At 29.7% G+C, this 15141-nt stretch overlaps 1 protein-coding gene across 1 annotated transcript; it reads right to left on the bottom strand.

The window, feature by feature from the left end:
• Nucleotides 1–3334: 3334 nt before the first annotated feature.
• Nucleotides 3335–4758, bottom strand: LOC142616652 (pectinesterase/pectinesterase inhibitor PPE8B-like). The gene is made up of 2 exons (XM_075789457.1): nucleotides 4350–4758; nucleotides 3335–4035 (listed from the first exon to the last, which is right to left on the bottom strand). The coding sequence occupies exons 1-2, from the start codon at nucleotides 4738–4740 to the stop codon at nucleotides 3335–3337; spliced, it is 1092 nt and encodes a 363-aa protein (XP_075645572.1). The 5' UTR covers nucleotides 4741–4758.
• Nucleotides 4759–15141: the final 10383 nt, after the last annotated feature.

Raw genomic sequence — 15141 nt, 5'->3', positions numbered from 1 at the left:
AGAAGAAATTTCTAATGAAAAGAAAAGCTGTTCTTTAAAAATAAGAATTTCTGAAGTTCTGTTGTGCTTTAAAGATAAATAATCTGATGAAAATGTTTTAGTGTTCTATAAAGATAAAGCTTCTTATGAAAGTACAAGTTTATGTTAAAAAGTTATCAGAAATCTATTCTTTATGAAACATTAAGTTTTATAATTATGAAAGTTATAATATTTTACGGGAAGAAATTTATGAAGAAAAGTTTTGTTTTTCTTTAAGATGTTTCTAGTTTAAGACAAAGTTACCAATTATCTGATTTAAGTTAAAATGATTATTTTGTAATGAGAATATATATATATATATATATATATATATATATATATATATATATAAGTATGTATGTACGTATATGATTTTAAATAATCAATATTATATTTGGTGACTTTGTAAGAAAAATGAAGAAGTTCAATCCGAAAGGTTTTGGTAATATTGTTCTAATAAGAAAAATGAGAATAATTATTTTCCTATGAAGAGCGTATAAGTTATTATTATGAATAGTATAAAATACTATGCATGAAAAGATTGTTCTCCTATCTAAAAATTTATAAAATGAAATGATTTGATTTATATGCATCTTTATTAAATTATTATGTATCTTACTCTTACTAAGCTGTGTTACTCACCCCTTCCACTCTTTTAATCAACAGGTTTTATTTTGGAGCAGAGGGAACCTTAGTCGAGTTTTGGAAGGAGCTGGTTTTAGTTTTAAAAGTACAAATCCCAAATTAGCAATTTGATGTTTAGCTTTGTAGTATTATGTATGTTAGGATCTAATGAAAGTGTGTACCTTAAAGTATTAATAGATGTATTACGTGAAATTTCAAATTTGAGTAACTGGTGGATTATGTTAATCTTTAAGTACAGTGTAGATGCTCTGAATGTCAAGTGAAAAGTTATATTATATAAGTAAAGAAACAAGAATAAAAAGAAAGAGGGAAATTTTTGTAAAAAGTTAAGTTGGTTCTTGTTAATATCAAGTTTAAGCTTGATATTAGCATGCCGGTCATGGTCACAAATTCGGGCATTAGGTTTGGGACGTGACAGCCTGTCCCATTCAAGTTGCTGGAGTTAGTCATGTATTGGGATCCGTGCAAAGGGTAGTCACAAATTGGAGATTTGTGCATCAAGGGAAAGAAGACTACTACAAGATCAAGTGTAATTGGATATTGGAATAAGGGTTCAACTGTAGTTTGATATTTTGGGATAGACCAGGGTAGTTGTAAGATTCCTTATACTTGTTATCACTTGATTGTTTATTAGTGAATTCTTGGAAGTGGTAACCTTAAAATCACCCAGCAAAGTTTTTGTCTTGCGAGATATTTTCCCCATTTGTCAACAAATCATAATGTCAATTTAATTTCCGCTGCATTTAGTTTAATTGGTGATTTATTGGTGCTTTCATGATTTGCATGCAATTTAATCTAATTAATCAAACTTGGGTAATTGAATTAATTAATCGGGAGGCTATCTTAACCCAACAATTTAAATTTGTTTAAAACTTAGTGATTTTGAATATTTATTCCCTTTTCCAAATAGTATTTAAAATGTTTCTTTTATCAAATTGGGTTTTCAAACATACTCAATAATTGTAAAATATTTTATAAACTCTCCAATTCTCACATGTTCCCTAAAAGAGTCGAGCATCTATTTTCTTATTCTCAATCTGATATTATGATTTGCCATATGTCAATGTATTTTGATATGATTATTATTACTAAGTAAATTTTTTATATTTTGCATAAACTTTGCTTTTGGGATATGTGAATTATTAATTTTTTTTCAAATTGATCATGCATATGTGTAAGCTTGCTCACATGGTTGTAAGTGATACTATGTAATGATCCTTGTCAACAGGGGTTAGATGTTGGTCCCCGTTCATAGGGTTATATGTAAAAATATTTGATATGTGTTTATGTGGCACTATATTTTGAACAATTATTTGTATGTGTTTTTGAATGTTCATGAGATATTTATTACATAAGAATTAAGTGACTGATTACGTGCTTGGAAACTATATTTGATACTATTGAGTTGATTTGAGAATTCAAAATACTCATGCTTGGCTTTACTCTATTATATTGTATGTTAAGTATAATTTCGTATTGGAGTGTGTGGCTGACCCTTCAACTTACAAATTTCATATTAAGGTCTTATTGAGAGCAATTCATTTGGAGCGCTTGGCAAAGTACGAGAATAGAGCTTTGAAGAACTTAGGCGACCTCAATAATTGTTGACATTAATTATAGGAGTTTAGTTATCTCTATTTTGCTTCAGATTTTATGATACTGGGAATCTATTTCTAATTGTGGACATTTATGAGTTGTAAGAGGTTTATTTAAGGGTTTAGGTTATTTGGAGTTTTATATATCTCGGAAGTAATTTACTTTTATTGAAATATGGTAGATTGATAATTAGTCATGTATTTGAATTCATGTTTTATAGATTTGGGTTGTGACAAGGAGGGTGGTAGAAATAGGGATTGCATGGAGAAGAGGAATTGATGAGTCTTTTTAATGTGGTCAAATATATTTTTTTTTAATAAAAGCGGTTGAAAGTTAGTCTTAGGGGTTAATTTGGTGGACATAGAAATTTTAGCAAGATTTAAAAAAGAGTTTTGAATAGAATTTGTGGTGCACTTTTATATTAAAATCTATTTCCCTCTTCTTTGTGAATGTGTGTGTTCCCCCTCCCCAAAAAAAAAAAAAAAAGACAGGAAGAATTAAAATCCCTGAGGGTGCTTTCGTAATTGATCAAACCCGTGGATATTTTTCCATATTGACCTTTTTATAACAAGGACTTGCTGAGAAAATTGGGTCGGGTATGGGTTTGACACGATCTCGTCAAGTCAAAAGCATGTATGGGTTATTAAATGAAAACCTGTTGCTATTCATATCATCCATATCCTAATTGTTTGATTCTAAAAAAAAAAAATCCTAACTGTTTGTTCGGATTAGGATGAATTAACATGTTCATCTCTATACGTTACACACATAACTCATCCAGCCAACATAACTACTAATGGAAAAGTCACATCTCAACAATCCCCCCCTCTTCGTGCGCACACGAACAGACTAGGACATAAAAGAGACCCTTTTTTTTAATTATTTTTTAATGTTTGTTGGAGAACGGTTCTACAATTATAACAACGGAAAAAAGGAAACCAAACATAAATAGCACTCTGGTAGTAGCATTTCATTTTATTAGATAAAAAACACTGGAAAGATAGTAAAGAGAGAAAACAAAGTAATAATAAAAGATTGTTAAAATACTACAACTATCTTGTGCATATTGGGGTAATTAAAATCTTTTGCTTGCCAATCCTCCATCGTATGGGACACCAGTAGAGGGCAACCATGAGTCTCCTTTGAGAAACTGAGAGACTGTGTAATGCTTGGCTTGAGAGAAATCCAAAACATGAACACCTATCCACTTCACCCGCTTCTTCGTAATTGCGCCTAGCCCATGATTGTTGTACTCTCCATAAAATAAGGTCGATTCAAAACTCTCATTCCATCGTAGCCACCCTTCCGGCACTATGATGTCACTCATGTAAGATTGCATAAAAACTGTTCTAGAATAAGGCTTCCATGGTCTGCCAAGGAATGTGGGGGTTGGATTTTGTGAGGAAATTAGGCTCACATCTCCAGATATATTGCATAAATGAAATGAGAAGCCTGTGATTATTTTGGGACTTTGACAGCCTTGAGCGGTGATTGTATTAGATTGTCCGGGCAATGCTTGTCTTGGTAGGATATCACAGTTTTGAAAGACGGCTATGGCATCTCCAAAAATAAAATCAACAGTGCCACTTATTTTGCACTCACGGTAGAACTGACGGTTAGAGTTTGCATATAAGGTATCCTGGTATCCCCTAATGCCACAACGATAAAAGACTGACAAGTCGGATTGGGATAGAAGTGTCACAGCTTGGCCTCCTTTTGGTCCTGCTGTATTCTCAAATGTCATGTTCACTGCTATGAAGTTTCTACCAAGAACAGCTGCACAAGGGAATATACAATATGACAATATTAGAATAAATAATGTTTGTAATACTGTATAAATATTTAGCATATCATCTAAGTCTTTGCATAACTTGGTTTTTAATACTAATTAATAATGGTGCTTATCCAAATTAGTTTTCCTTACATAGAAATCAATTTGATGTACAAAATCCATGCAGATGTGGCACAAAATATATTTTTTATAATTTCAAAACAAGCAGGTAATTGTTCCATAGATATTTATTTAGGATTAATTAATCTTGCATTAAGAAAATATATAATAAAAGGATAAGTTGATATTTGTTAATTACCGAATGTGGCTGACTTATATGTAATCCAACCAGTGGCGTTGCTTCGATCGCCTGAGATGATAGTCTGATCGATACCGTCACCAACCATCATTATATTCCATTTGTCAGCTGGGATAGACACATATTCCCTATAGATACCTTTCTTGATATAGATCACAAAACGTTTTGAGCTTATAGATGGCGCAGCTTTAACTGCATCCATGATGGTCTTGTAGTCACTAGATCCATCAGATGACACTGTATTGTTGACCAAAATCTCACTTGCTTGCATGAGTTTCCAGTCATGTGAAGTAAACCAGGATTGAAAACTATCACTAATTGTATCATTAAGTGATTGTTGCACAGAAGCCAACCCATTGCTAACCAATGCGATTACTTTCTCTAAGCTCATTGATATGCTTTTTTTCAAGATGGTGCTCATGTTAGTGCCAACAAGTTGGTCATTGCATGTGGCAAGATTTGTGATGGCAGCACTCAACCAAGTCTGGAGATCAAACTTTAGATTGTTGGTGCCAAAATTTGCAACTGTGATGGAATTTTGCATGTTAGCATATATCTAATTCTTTTGTTAAAAACCAAAAAACAAAAAGTCATGTCAATCAAAATTAAAAAATATAGCAATTCCAAATGTTATCGAACAATGAAATTTTTTCATCTATTAAAAAAATTAGTTTTGGTCTTTTTTTATTTATTTTTATTTTTTTAATCAATTTGAGCCACAAAGTAACACAAATAAATAAATAAACACAAAAACCTAAGAGATCATTTTATTTAGAAGAAAACTTAAGAGATTATACCTATGTAAATTTAAAAAAAAAGGTTAAATCAATTGTATACTTCGAGAGATTATACATAAGTATATGTGGAGAGTTATTCATAGGCATTATTTTGGGATACTGGAGGTGTATATATATCAAACCCTAGAGTTTTTTTTTTTTTTTTTTTGGTCCTCTTGGCCTATGGACTGGACCTATGTAACATAACAAACGAAACCCTAATATTGTTTTAAGGTAAAACTTTAACCCATAAATAATGGGTCAATTTTAAGATTTTATATATAACAGCCTCTTTTGTCTCGTAGTATAGCAATATTAGATACTAGGACATGATTTCCTAGCTTCAGACAATATTAGAGACTATTTCGTCTAAAACATAAAGAGAAGACATGATTAGCTAAATGCCATTAAGACCAAAGAGTCAATATGGGCAAATTCCAAAAAGTTTTCCTACCCAAATATCCTAGTTTATTAGGCCATTCCTATTTTATTTTATTTCATTTCATCTTTAGAGAATCAGTTTATTAAGCCATTGAACTTTCAAAGACAACCACACACATTTTACAAAGTCAAAATCCAGGCACTGATATTAATTTTTTTAAGGCTTGTGTTTTATTGAGTCTATGCACGAGACATGGGAGGGACCATGGTAAACGACGTGCGTGCTCCTTGTATGCACTCTGTAAAAGATGGTAGTGGAGACTATAAAACAATTTTTGAGGCACTGTCTAAATAGCAGCCATAAAAATTATAATATATACAAAGGACTGTATGTTATGACATTGTGGATTATAATCTAACAACATATATAAACACCGAAATATTAAGAAGAAATAATTATACAAACAAATAGTAACTAACATACATACTTACCATGTGGATCATGAAATTTGTTCAAAGACCAATCCAGAACTTCTTGAGCAGAATCCAATAACTTAGCACAATCACAATTAATGTTGGAGTGTTGAAAGAAATTTGATATGGTGGAGGTTTCTTTGATGGCTAATTTGAATGAATCTATGATTGAAGGAAAATCAACATTCAAATTAAAAGTTTTATCATTAGAGCTTTTGCATGGATTGAATGAATGAAGGAATATGAGTAATATGAGGGACAACTTAAGAATAGATGCCATTAGGAGGGAAAATGGAGAAGAGAATCTAACAAGTGATTGGAGAGAACGAAGGCAGAAGAAAAATTAGCCCCTTAATTTATAGATGAAAGGTTAGGATGTATATAATGTTGATAATGGAGAAGAGAATCTAACAAGTGATTGAGTGTGCTCTTTATTACTTATGTTGATAATGTTTATTTATTAGCTATTATTAATGGTTGTATAAGAGTTCTATAGGTTGGATCTCTCTCAAAAAAAAAAAAAAAAAACATTTTTCCTTCTCTTTTATTCCTATACGTGCTCTATATATATTTGACTATTAGAAGTATGACGTCCTGGAGGTGATAGCACATTAATTATTAGTAATTTTTAACATGTCTTAGCTTAATTAGGCCAAAAAAATAGACCTTGAGTCTCTAGGGACTTTAACCCCTAAGGTGAACACAATTGTCTTCTGGCAAAAATAAAACATTATTAGGGGAATATTTTCTGAACTATGTTGCGTGTGCTCTTTATTACTTATGTTGATAATGTTTAGTTATTAGCTATTATTAATGGTTGTATAAGAGTTCTATAGGTTGGATCTCTCTCAAAGAAACAAAAAAAAACATTTTTCCTTCTCTTTTGTTCCTATACGTGCTCTATATATATTTGACTATTAGAAGTATGACGTCCTGGAGGTGATAGCACATTAATTATTGGTAATTTTTAACACGTCTTAGCTTAATTAGGCCAAAAAATAGACCTTGAGTCTCTAGGGACTTTAACCCCTAAGGTGAACACAATTGTTTTATGGCAAAAATAAAACATTATTAGGGGAATATTTTCTGAACTATGTTGCATGTGCTCTTTGTTACTTATGTTGATGATGTTTATTTATTATTATTAATTTGTTTTTGGTGGTAATAGGGAAATATATTAAACAAAACTAAAGAGCAGGCACATGAGCTGAAGAATTGTAATACGATTACAATACAGATCAGAAAGGTCATGAAGCAAAAGATATGACATTTCCACAGGTAGAGAGTCTAAAATACAAAAGGTCTTGCTATAGGTTTATTAATTTTTTGGCCAGTGCATCTGTGCAAGTATTGGCTTCCTTTAAACAGTGCTGAATTTTCAAATAAGTGAGCTGAGTCATGAGGTTCTTGCAATCATTAACAATAGGTGCATAATTAGCAAAAGAGTCTTCTCTGCTGGACAATAGACAGACCACAGATTAATTAGCATCAAGTTCGATCTCCACAGCTTGTAGTTGAAGCTGAATACAAATCGTTAGGCCATCTCTCACTGCCCATAACTCAGCTTCAAGGCTGTGAACCCAACCAATAGCTCTAGTAAAACCCTTAAACCACCTGCCATGACAGTCTCGAATGAGACCACCACCACTAGCGAGACCAAGGCAGACTAAAGCTGACCCATCAATATTGAAGGGTTGTGCATATAGTATTTGTGTTAATATACTGGGCTAATCTTTTATGACTAATATATTGATCTTATAAAATATGTGAATTTTAACTGTTTATGAAAATGTGAATAACAACTTTTATATATATATATATATATATATATATATATATATATATGTATGTATGTATGTATGTATATTGGTACAAAGGTATTGATTCTTGCTGAAATATTTAATTTCCTTGACTAAAACGAAAGACTTTTAGTACGAAATTGGCCACTTTATTATACCACGACAAAAGAGAGTAAACTGAACTAATATTCACATCATAAACTGTACATTAGTTAATTTATAAATTTAAATAAAAAAAATAAAAATAAAAAACCTAGCCTAACCGTATTCCATGCAAGTACAAGTTTACAAAGGTTTGGGTTTACAACAACTTTAGGCCCCAATAGATCTAAAAGAAACAGTTTAACCAACGAAATAGTAGAAATAGGGAATTGGATTTAATTTTAATTCCATAAAATAAAAGGAGAAAGTAATAGCTGCCCACTCTTCTTCGGGAATAGAGCGTAGTAGACAACTTTTGCATATTCATTAAAATTTAAAAGATGATACTATCTAGTAAATATAGTAAATATATATTGATATATGTGTATACATACAAATGCATATATGCATATATTTGTGAACATGTGTACAAGATTTATCTTACCTAATATATTAGTAACACAACTCAGTCCTAAGTAAAAATTCCTAATTCCACCTTAGAGAGACCCAAGCTTTTTCTTCTTTAGCATACTTTTAACCAACGACCCTTAGGTCATCCGACCTCTTTATGCTCACGAAATCATTGCAGTGGTTTATTTCTTATTTCCTCCCACCTAAAATAACTCTTCAATATCATGAAAGCAAATATCTACAGTAAAATAAATAAATAAAGGTCCCTTCAACTTGACAGGAAAAAAATAACTATATTACAATATAATAGTCTTTTTAATTTTATGTCTATTTTTTTCTTTGAAGATGAATGTTGATTCCTAATTCCTCATAGGAATTCAGTACATCTAGCAGTGGCAGTGTATCCTCTAATCATACAACTATCTCATCAAAAAAATTGTGCATGTCTGGCTAGCTTATGACCAACTATATTTCCATTTCTTGCAACATGGTTAATCTTCAATCTCCTCGTTTCCTATGAGCCAATTTTTTTATTTTTTTAACTTTTATGTATAACTTTTTAAACCCTTAAATTTTCTAGCATACTTTTATTAAAAAGTTAAATAAGTTGTTTTCAAACTAATATAGCTGCCCTTTGGAAATATATCTGATTTTTTAGGCATTTTGTTTGTTGGGTATTTAAACCTTGGTTGTTGAATATGCAGAGAGCATACAAGTTATTCCAATTATGCTGATTTACCAATTGCTTGACTCAACAAAATCAAAAATATGACTATAGTTTTGGGTTAATGGTATTAGCAGTGACTTACTTCTAACTAAAGGAAAGACTACTTACTAAAAATCAGAATGTCAGAACATCAGATGTAAAGCCTGTAAAATATTGTCTATAATTAGCTGTCTTTATAATTTATATAGACAGTGTGTGCGCCATACAAATAATAGAAGTGTAGTACAGGTATGTATAAAGTTTTAAGCCCTTTGGACTTGTTTTCTAATTACCATTCGTTTCTCCACCGACTCATAGGCCACTTTTCCTTATATGTTTTATTTACTCATTTTAATTATTAGTCATATGATGGTTAAATGTGAGAATTGAAAGAATGGTTAATTGTCTTTTACACCATCTATACTCAGTACACCCTGTTGTGGTAATATATTAGGCTAATCTATTATGACTAACGTATTGAACTTATAAAATATATGGATTTTAACTGTTTATGAAAATATAAATAACTTATTTTAGAAGTGTTAATTGTTGCTGAAATATTTCATTTCTCTAACAAGAATGAAAAAGACTTTTAATACAAAGTTGACCACTTTATTATACCACAATATTAAAAGAGTGTAAACTGACTTAATATTCACATCATAAACTGTACAATGAGATAATGTTTGTAGAAAAACCTAGCCTAACCATATTCTATCAGAGTAATATTGGATTACTTAACCTGCAAGTACAAGCTTACAAAGGTTTGGTCTTTGGGCCATAATAAATCTAAAAGAAATCGTTTAAGAAAAAAACCAACGAAATAATAGAATTAGGCAATTGGATTTAATTTGACTTGGAATTTTAATTGCATAGAATAAAATCTCAAAAAATGAAAAGATAAAGTTAGTTGCCCACTTTTCTTCGTGCATAGAGCGTAAAGACATTCACAATTCACGTTAGCGGATATATAATCCCGCCATTAAAACTGATAGGTCCACCAAAATTTTATATTTAATCTATACTACTATTTAAGGGACTTTCCCTATTTGGATTCCTCATTTTTTTAATTCAAAAATGCTCATACACCTTATGTTTAAGTAAAGACAAAATTAAAAGACAATTCTGTAAAAATGCAACTTTAACTCCCACTAAAATATTGCCTAAAAAATAGGACCACTCTCCTGTTAATTTTTAATTTTCTTTATCCACTTACAAATTAGATTTTCAAAATAAAAATTATATATATATATATATATATATATATATATATATATATATATATATATAATCTACACAATAGGACTACTAACAAAAAAAAAAGTGAAAAAATAAAAACTCACCACAATCCCCACTTTCTCCTAAAATAAAAAACCATCCCACCTTCTAAAAATAATCACCCTACGGTTTTCTATTAAAAAAAACACCTATCCTTACCATCCAAAAAAAAAAAAACACCTATTCTAAGTTTGGTAAAAAATAAAACTACCCCACCTTCTTTAAAAAAATCCCACCCACTGTTTCCTATTTAAAAAAAAAAAAAAAAAAACTAAACATATTTCAATGTTATTTTGTGTTCATTTTTTAGAGCTAACTTTATTTTTTGACCATATTAATTGTTCTAAATTTGCAATTTTTGTGGAAAAAAAAGTATAAATTTCAAATTAAAGTAAGAAATTATAATACTAATAATAATAATAATAAAAAGAGTCTCATCGCACGCGTGGAGTGCGTGTGACGAAGCTATCTATAATAATTATGAACTTGTTAGCTTTAAATTTCCATGGGTGTACCAAAATTGTCCAAAAACTTTAGCAACCTTACAGAAAGTTGGTGCCAACTTTTACCGAGGACTACTAATTTTTGGGTCTAACAAGGACGAACAGCCTTTGACAACCACCATGAATAAAGATCTCAACTATTTCGACTAAAGGGAGACTAGTCACATTAAATTTTGCCTTAAATTTGAGTACCTAACTACGACGACAATCCTGACTACTAACTTGGTGCACCTGTGTTCAAGGCCAAAAGCCTTTTAGTTTATGAAAAATATTATTAGACACTGATTATGACGTACTCTATACTTACTCATTTTTTTAAAACTTTATTTTCGAAACGCAATTTCAGTTGAAATTGTGTTTTGAATATATAATTTCAGCCCATGTAATAGTGTGTGTATGACTAGTGTATAATAAAGAGTACGTAACTATTATTACTTTTTAGTTTTTTCTTGAAAAATTTTTATGTTTCTAATGAAAACATCCAATATCAAATTATTAAAAATAGAAAAAAAAAAATAGAAAAAAAAAAGTGTGTTTTACAAGTGCATGCATCTCTTGTGATGGGACAAGTATTTCTCTTATAGCACATGACTCAAATCCTGTTGTTAGGAATTTAACCTGATTCCAAGAAATTTGTGAAATGCAAAAATTATGTAAAAATTATGCAAAGAAACAATCACACAATATAAAGATTTACTTGATTTACCAATGTATATACCAGTGTTCACATAGTTGTAGTGATTTTTTCCCTATATCAAGAGAAAGATACATATTACATAGGCAACGGTATAGTGCATTTTTCAACACATGAAACCCTAATCTGAATATATATATATATATATATATATATATATATATATATATATATATATATCACTTTCTGTATCGAACTGCATAATTACCAAGCTCCACAAAGCTCACAACCTATTTCTACCATTCTGTGAATAAGATGCAAGTAAATCAAGCCATGTGATGTTACCAGAAAAAATTCAGGTCGTGTGTGAATGGATTGTGTCTCTCTTCTTGCCACACAAAGACTAAAAGCAAGTCAAGACACTTAGCAAGTCAATCCTAGCAATTGCAAGATTTTGACGTGCCATGGGGCGTTGGCCTTCTTCGTTTTGACTGTTTTCGTCGGCAACATTAAATCATTCCTGTCTTCAGTGAAAACCGACATTGGTAATAGTCCTGTATGGTACCATCTTGTAAGTTTATGAGAATGACGTAGTCGTTATGACGTGTGCTGTTCTTGTTTGTTTGGAAGATCATAAAATTTTTCACAATTGTTTATTATAATTGTGACATGGTAGAGTATGACTCAAGAAAAAAAATAGGGAGTTTGAGTGTAAGAGAAGATTAACCACTTATAGTTTATCACATCGGAATAATAATAAAAAAATTATGAAATAATTTGTGACCTTAAAACTATTTTATTTTGTTTGAGAGAGAGAGAGAAACACTTAATAAGTAGGAGCGCAAGAAGATTTTAAGGTTGCTATGAAGTGTGCTATAGTAGAAGATATTTTCTTAAATGAGTGAGTTTTAGCTAAGAGAGAGAGAATCAAATATTATTGTCCTTGCTTCGTTAGACATTATCTCTATCAGATTGTGCTGTTTCTTGGAGTTAAGCATTCAAGCATTTCTTTCAAATAATATTTGCAGGTTTTTTGCTTCATCCTTTCGCTTCACGTTTGTTCTTCAAGATAAATTTCGCCAAAATTTGATAATTTAGTAATTTAATTGAGTTCATGTCCTGTATCGTGTACTTCAGGATTTTAATTAAAAAAATATACCTTTTGAGGTTTTTTTTTTTTTTTTTTTTTTTTTTTTTTTATCGCAACTAATTTCCTTTAAAAAGTATTAGGGCACGCAATATATTTATTTGGTGTGCTTTTTCCCCATCGGAAGGTGGATGTGAGAGTATCAGTTACTGTTAGTTCAGAGTCACTTCAATAATTTTTTTTTTTTTTAATCTTTTATTGTCTGCTAGCTGCACCAGAAATTTAGGATTGAATTTTATTTACACGATAAAAATGATTTATGAGAAGAAAAATGTTACTTTTTATAGGGTAAGCATATGGTACGCATACAAGGAAAAATACTTAAAATAATTATATAGAAACTCCAAATATCACCTCAATTTGATATTAAAAGGAAAAGGTTTGGGTTTGACGGGTGTAAAATATTTTCTGAAAACCATTGCAGACAATTGGTGTGACATAAAATCCCAATCAAACCAAAATTACTTTCAGATTATCAGGAAATCTGTTTGTTACAAAGCGAAAAATGTTAAGGATCCTTCCACACCCAAAAAAAAAAATAGTAGTTTTCTTAGGATATATATATTCAATTGAAAATATATTATAAATAAAAAAATATTTTTACATCAAAATAAACAGAGCATAAACCTTTTTGTTTTTTCAAATCATGTGAGGGCGAATTTCTTTGTGCACATAGTTTGAGTAGCTATCAATTCTGTTCGCCGTTGTCTTATATTTGCTTAAAATCTTTGCCCATTTTCGTCATTTTCAAGTCTTGATATGTGTGCAAAAATTTTCCAATATTTTTATATAGATATTAAATGACAACTTTAATTATTACTTTAATTACTAATATCGAAAAACTTATGCCAATTAACTTAAAAAATAATCACAATCGAAATAAATTATTGAAAAATTTACTATTTAGCACAATAAAAAGATGTACAAAGGAAAAATTAAAACAAAGAAATTTTAAGATATATCTTGGACATTTTGGAGGCTGTTGGAGGTATATTCCATCATTTTAATGGTTTTTTGTTTTTTTGGTAGTCCTTTTTTTGTTATTTTGGTTGTTTTATCGTATTTTAAAAGGTATTTGGGTTATTTTGGAAGTTTGGGATTGTTTGATAATGTTAAATTACCGACTGTTTTAAGAGTTTAAGCTATTAGGATATGGTAAATTTAATTATTTAACAATATACTTCTAACACTCGGTAAATTTAATCATTTAATTACATACTTTTAATACTCCCCTTACCCTCATGTGTGGGCCTAAACTACCTTTTAAGGTAGGTGAGGCCAAATACAAGGGAATTTAAATGGAAGGTAGAATAGAAGAGATAATGATTGAACTCAGGATCGTTCTGATACCATGTTAAATTACTGATTGTCCCAAAACCAAAAATTTAAGTAATTGAGATATAGTAAATTTAATTATTTAACAAAGAATAGCTAAATTTTAAATATTTATATTATTATTAAAGATAATTATCATAGCTTTTTTTAATTTAATCTATTTTATATTACTTAAAAATGGAGCAGTTAAAAGGAGCAATATGCATATTCTATCAAATGTTATCCGTAGAAGTTTTCTTTTTCTATAAAAAATTAGAAAAATTCTAAACACGAATATAGATCGTAATAAACTTGGAAATAAAAATTTCATTATTGCACTAAATATATATATACATATATATATATATATATATATATATATATATATATTTTGAAAGCGGACTAAAAAAATATTATTTCATTATTCTTATATAAAAACACCTATACAGTTCATTTTAAAAAATCCTATACGAATGAAGGGTCTATAATCTTCTTTTATTTAAGAATAATAAAAAATATCAATGCTTAGCGCATTAGTTATCAAATCTCAATTTTACTCTAATTGATTTATTTTTCTGATAATATTTACAAAAAATAATAATAATAATTAAATTATGCCGTTTCACATAGTTATTATTACAAGCATTATTTTAGTGTTTAGGAACATATCAAGCCTACCCTATTTTGTTCAAGCATGGTTTAGCATCTAAACAAGAGAAATACCATGTCTTCAGCATTTTCAAAAAGTTCAAATTTTGAATGTTAGAATTTTAGGATTTGAAAAGCATATAAATTTAGTTTCCTAGAAGTTTAATTTGAAAAGTATTATTTTTTTTTCCTAAAGTTGCACATAAGTGTAATAAATCTAACAGAAATTAAAAATTAAGACTTAAGTACTTAACTATAGTTTTGACTTTTCCAACCATGAATATTATTAAAATTAGGCTTCATGAAAAAATACAAGATAATTTTTAATAAAATTTTTTGATTAGGTACAATGAAAGAGGAATTGAAGGAAAATTTATAACCCAATTGATTATAAATAATTCTTGGGATTCAAAATAACATCAAGCTCTATTTTACTAGGTGATTGAGTTGAAATGTATTGAGAAATAATTATATTGTATCGATACTAAATAGATACAAATTATACTAATTTAGTTTTAAATCTGAGTATATTAATTGTTGTTGGAAGGTAGCTACTTTGTGTTTATGCTGCCCTACGAAG

The sequence above is a fragment of the Castanea sativa genome, chromosome 11, assembly GCF_040712315.1.
Source record: "Castanea sativa cultivar Marrone di Chiusa Pesio chromosome 11, ASM4071231v1".
Classification (NCBI taxonomy): Eukaryota; Viridiplantae; Streptophyta; class Magnoliopsida; order Fagales; family Fagaceae; genus Castanea; species Castanea sativa.
This window is presented reverse-complemented; position numbering and strand designations above follow the sequence as displayed.

What these genes read in the sequence shown, in the direction of transcription:
- LOC142616652 (XM_075789457.1), bottom strand. Translation starts at nt 4,740, where the DNA reads ATGAGCTTAGAGAAAGTAATCGCATTGGTTAGCAATGGGTTGGCTTCT. An exon ending in ATATAAGTCAGCCACATTCG is followed by an intron (nt 4,036 to 4,349) that starts GTAATTAACAAA and finishes TCCCTTGTGCAG; the next exon opens with CTGTTCTTGGTAGAAACTTC.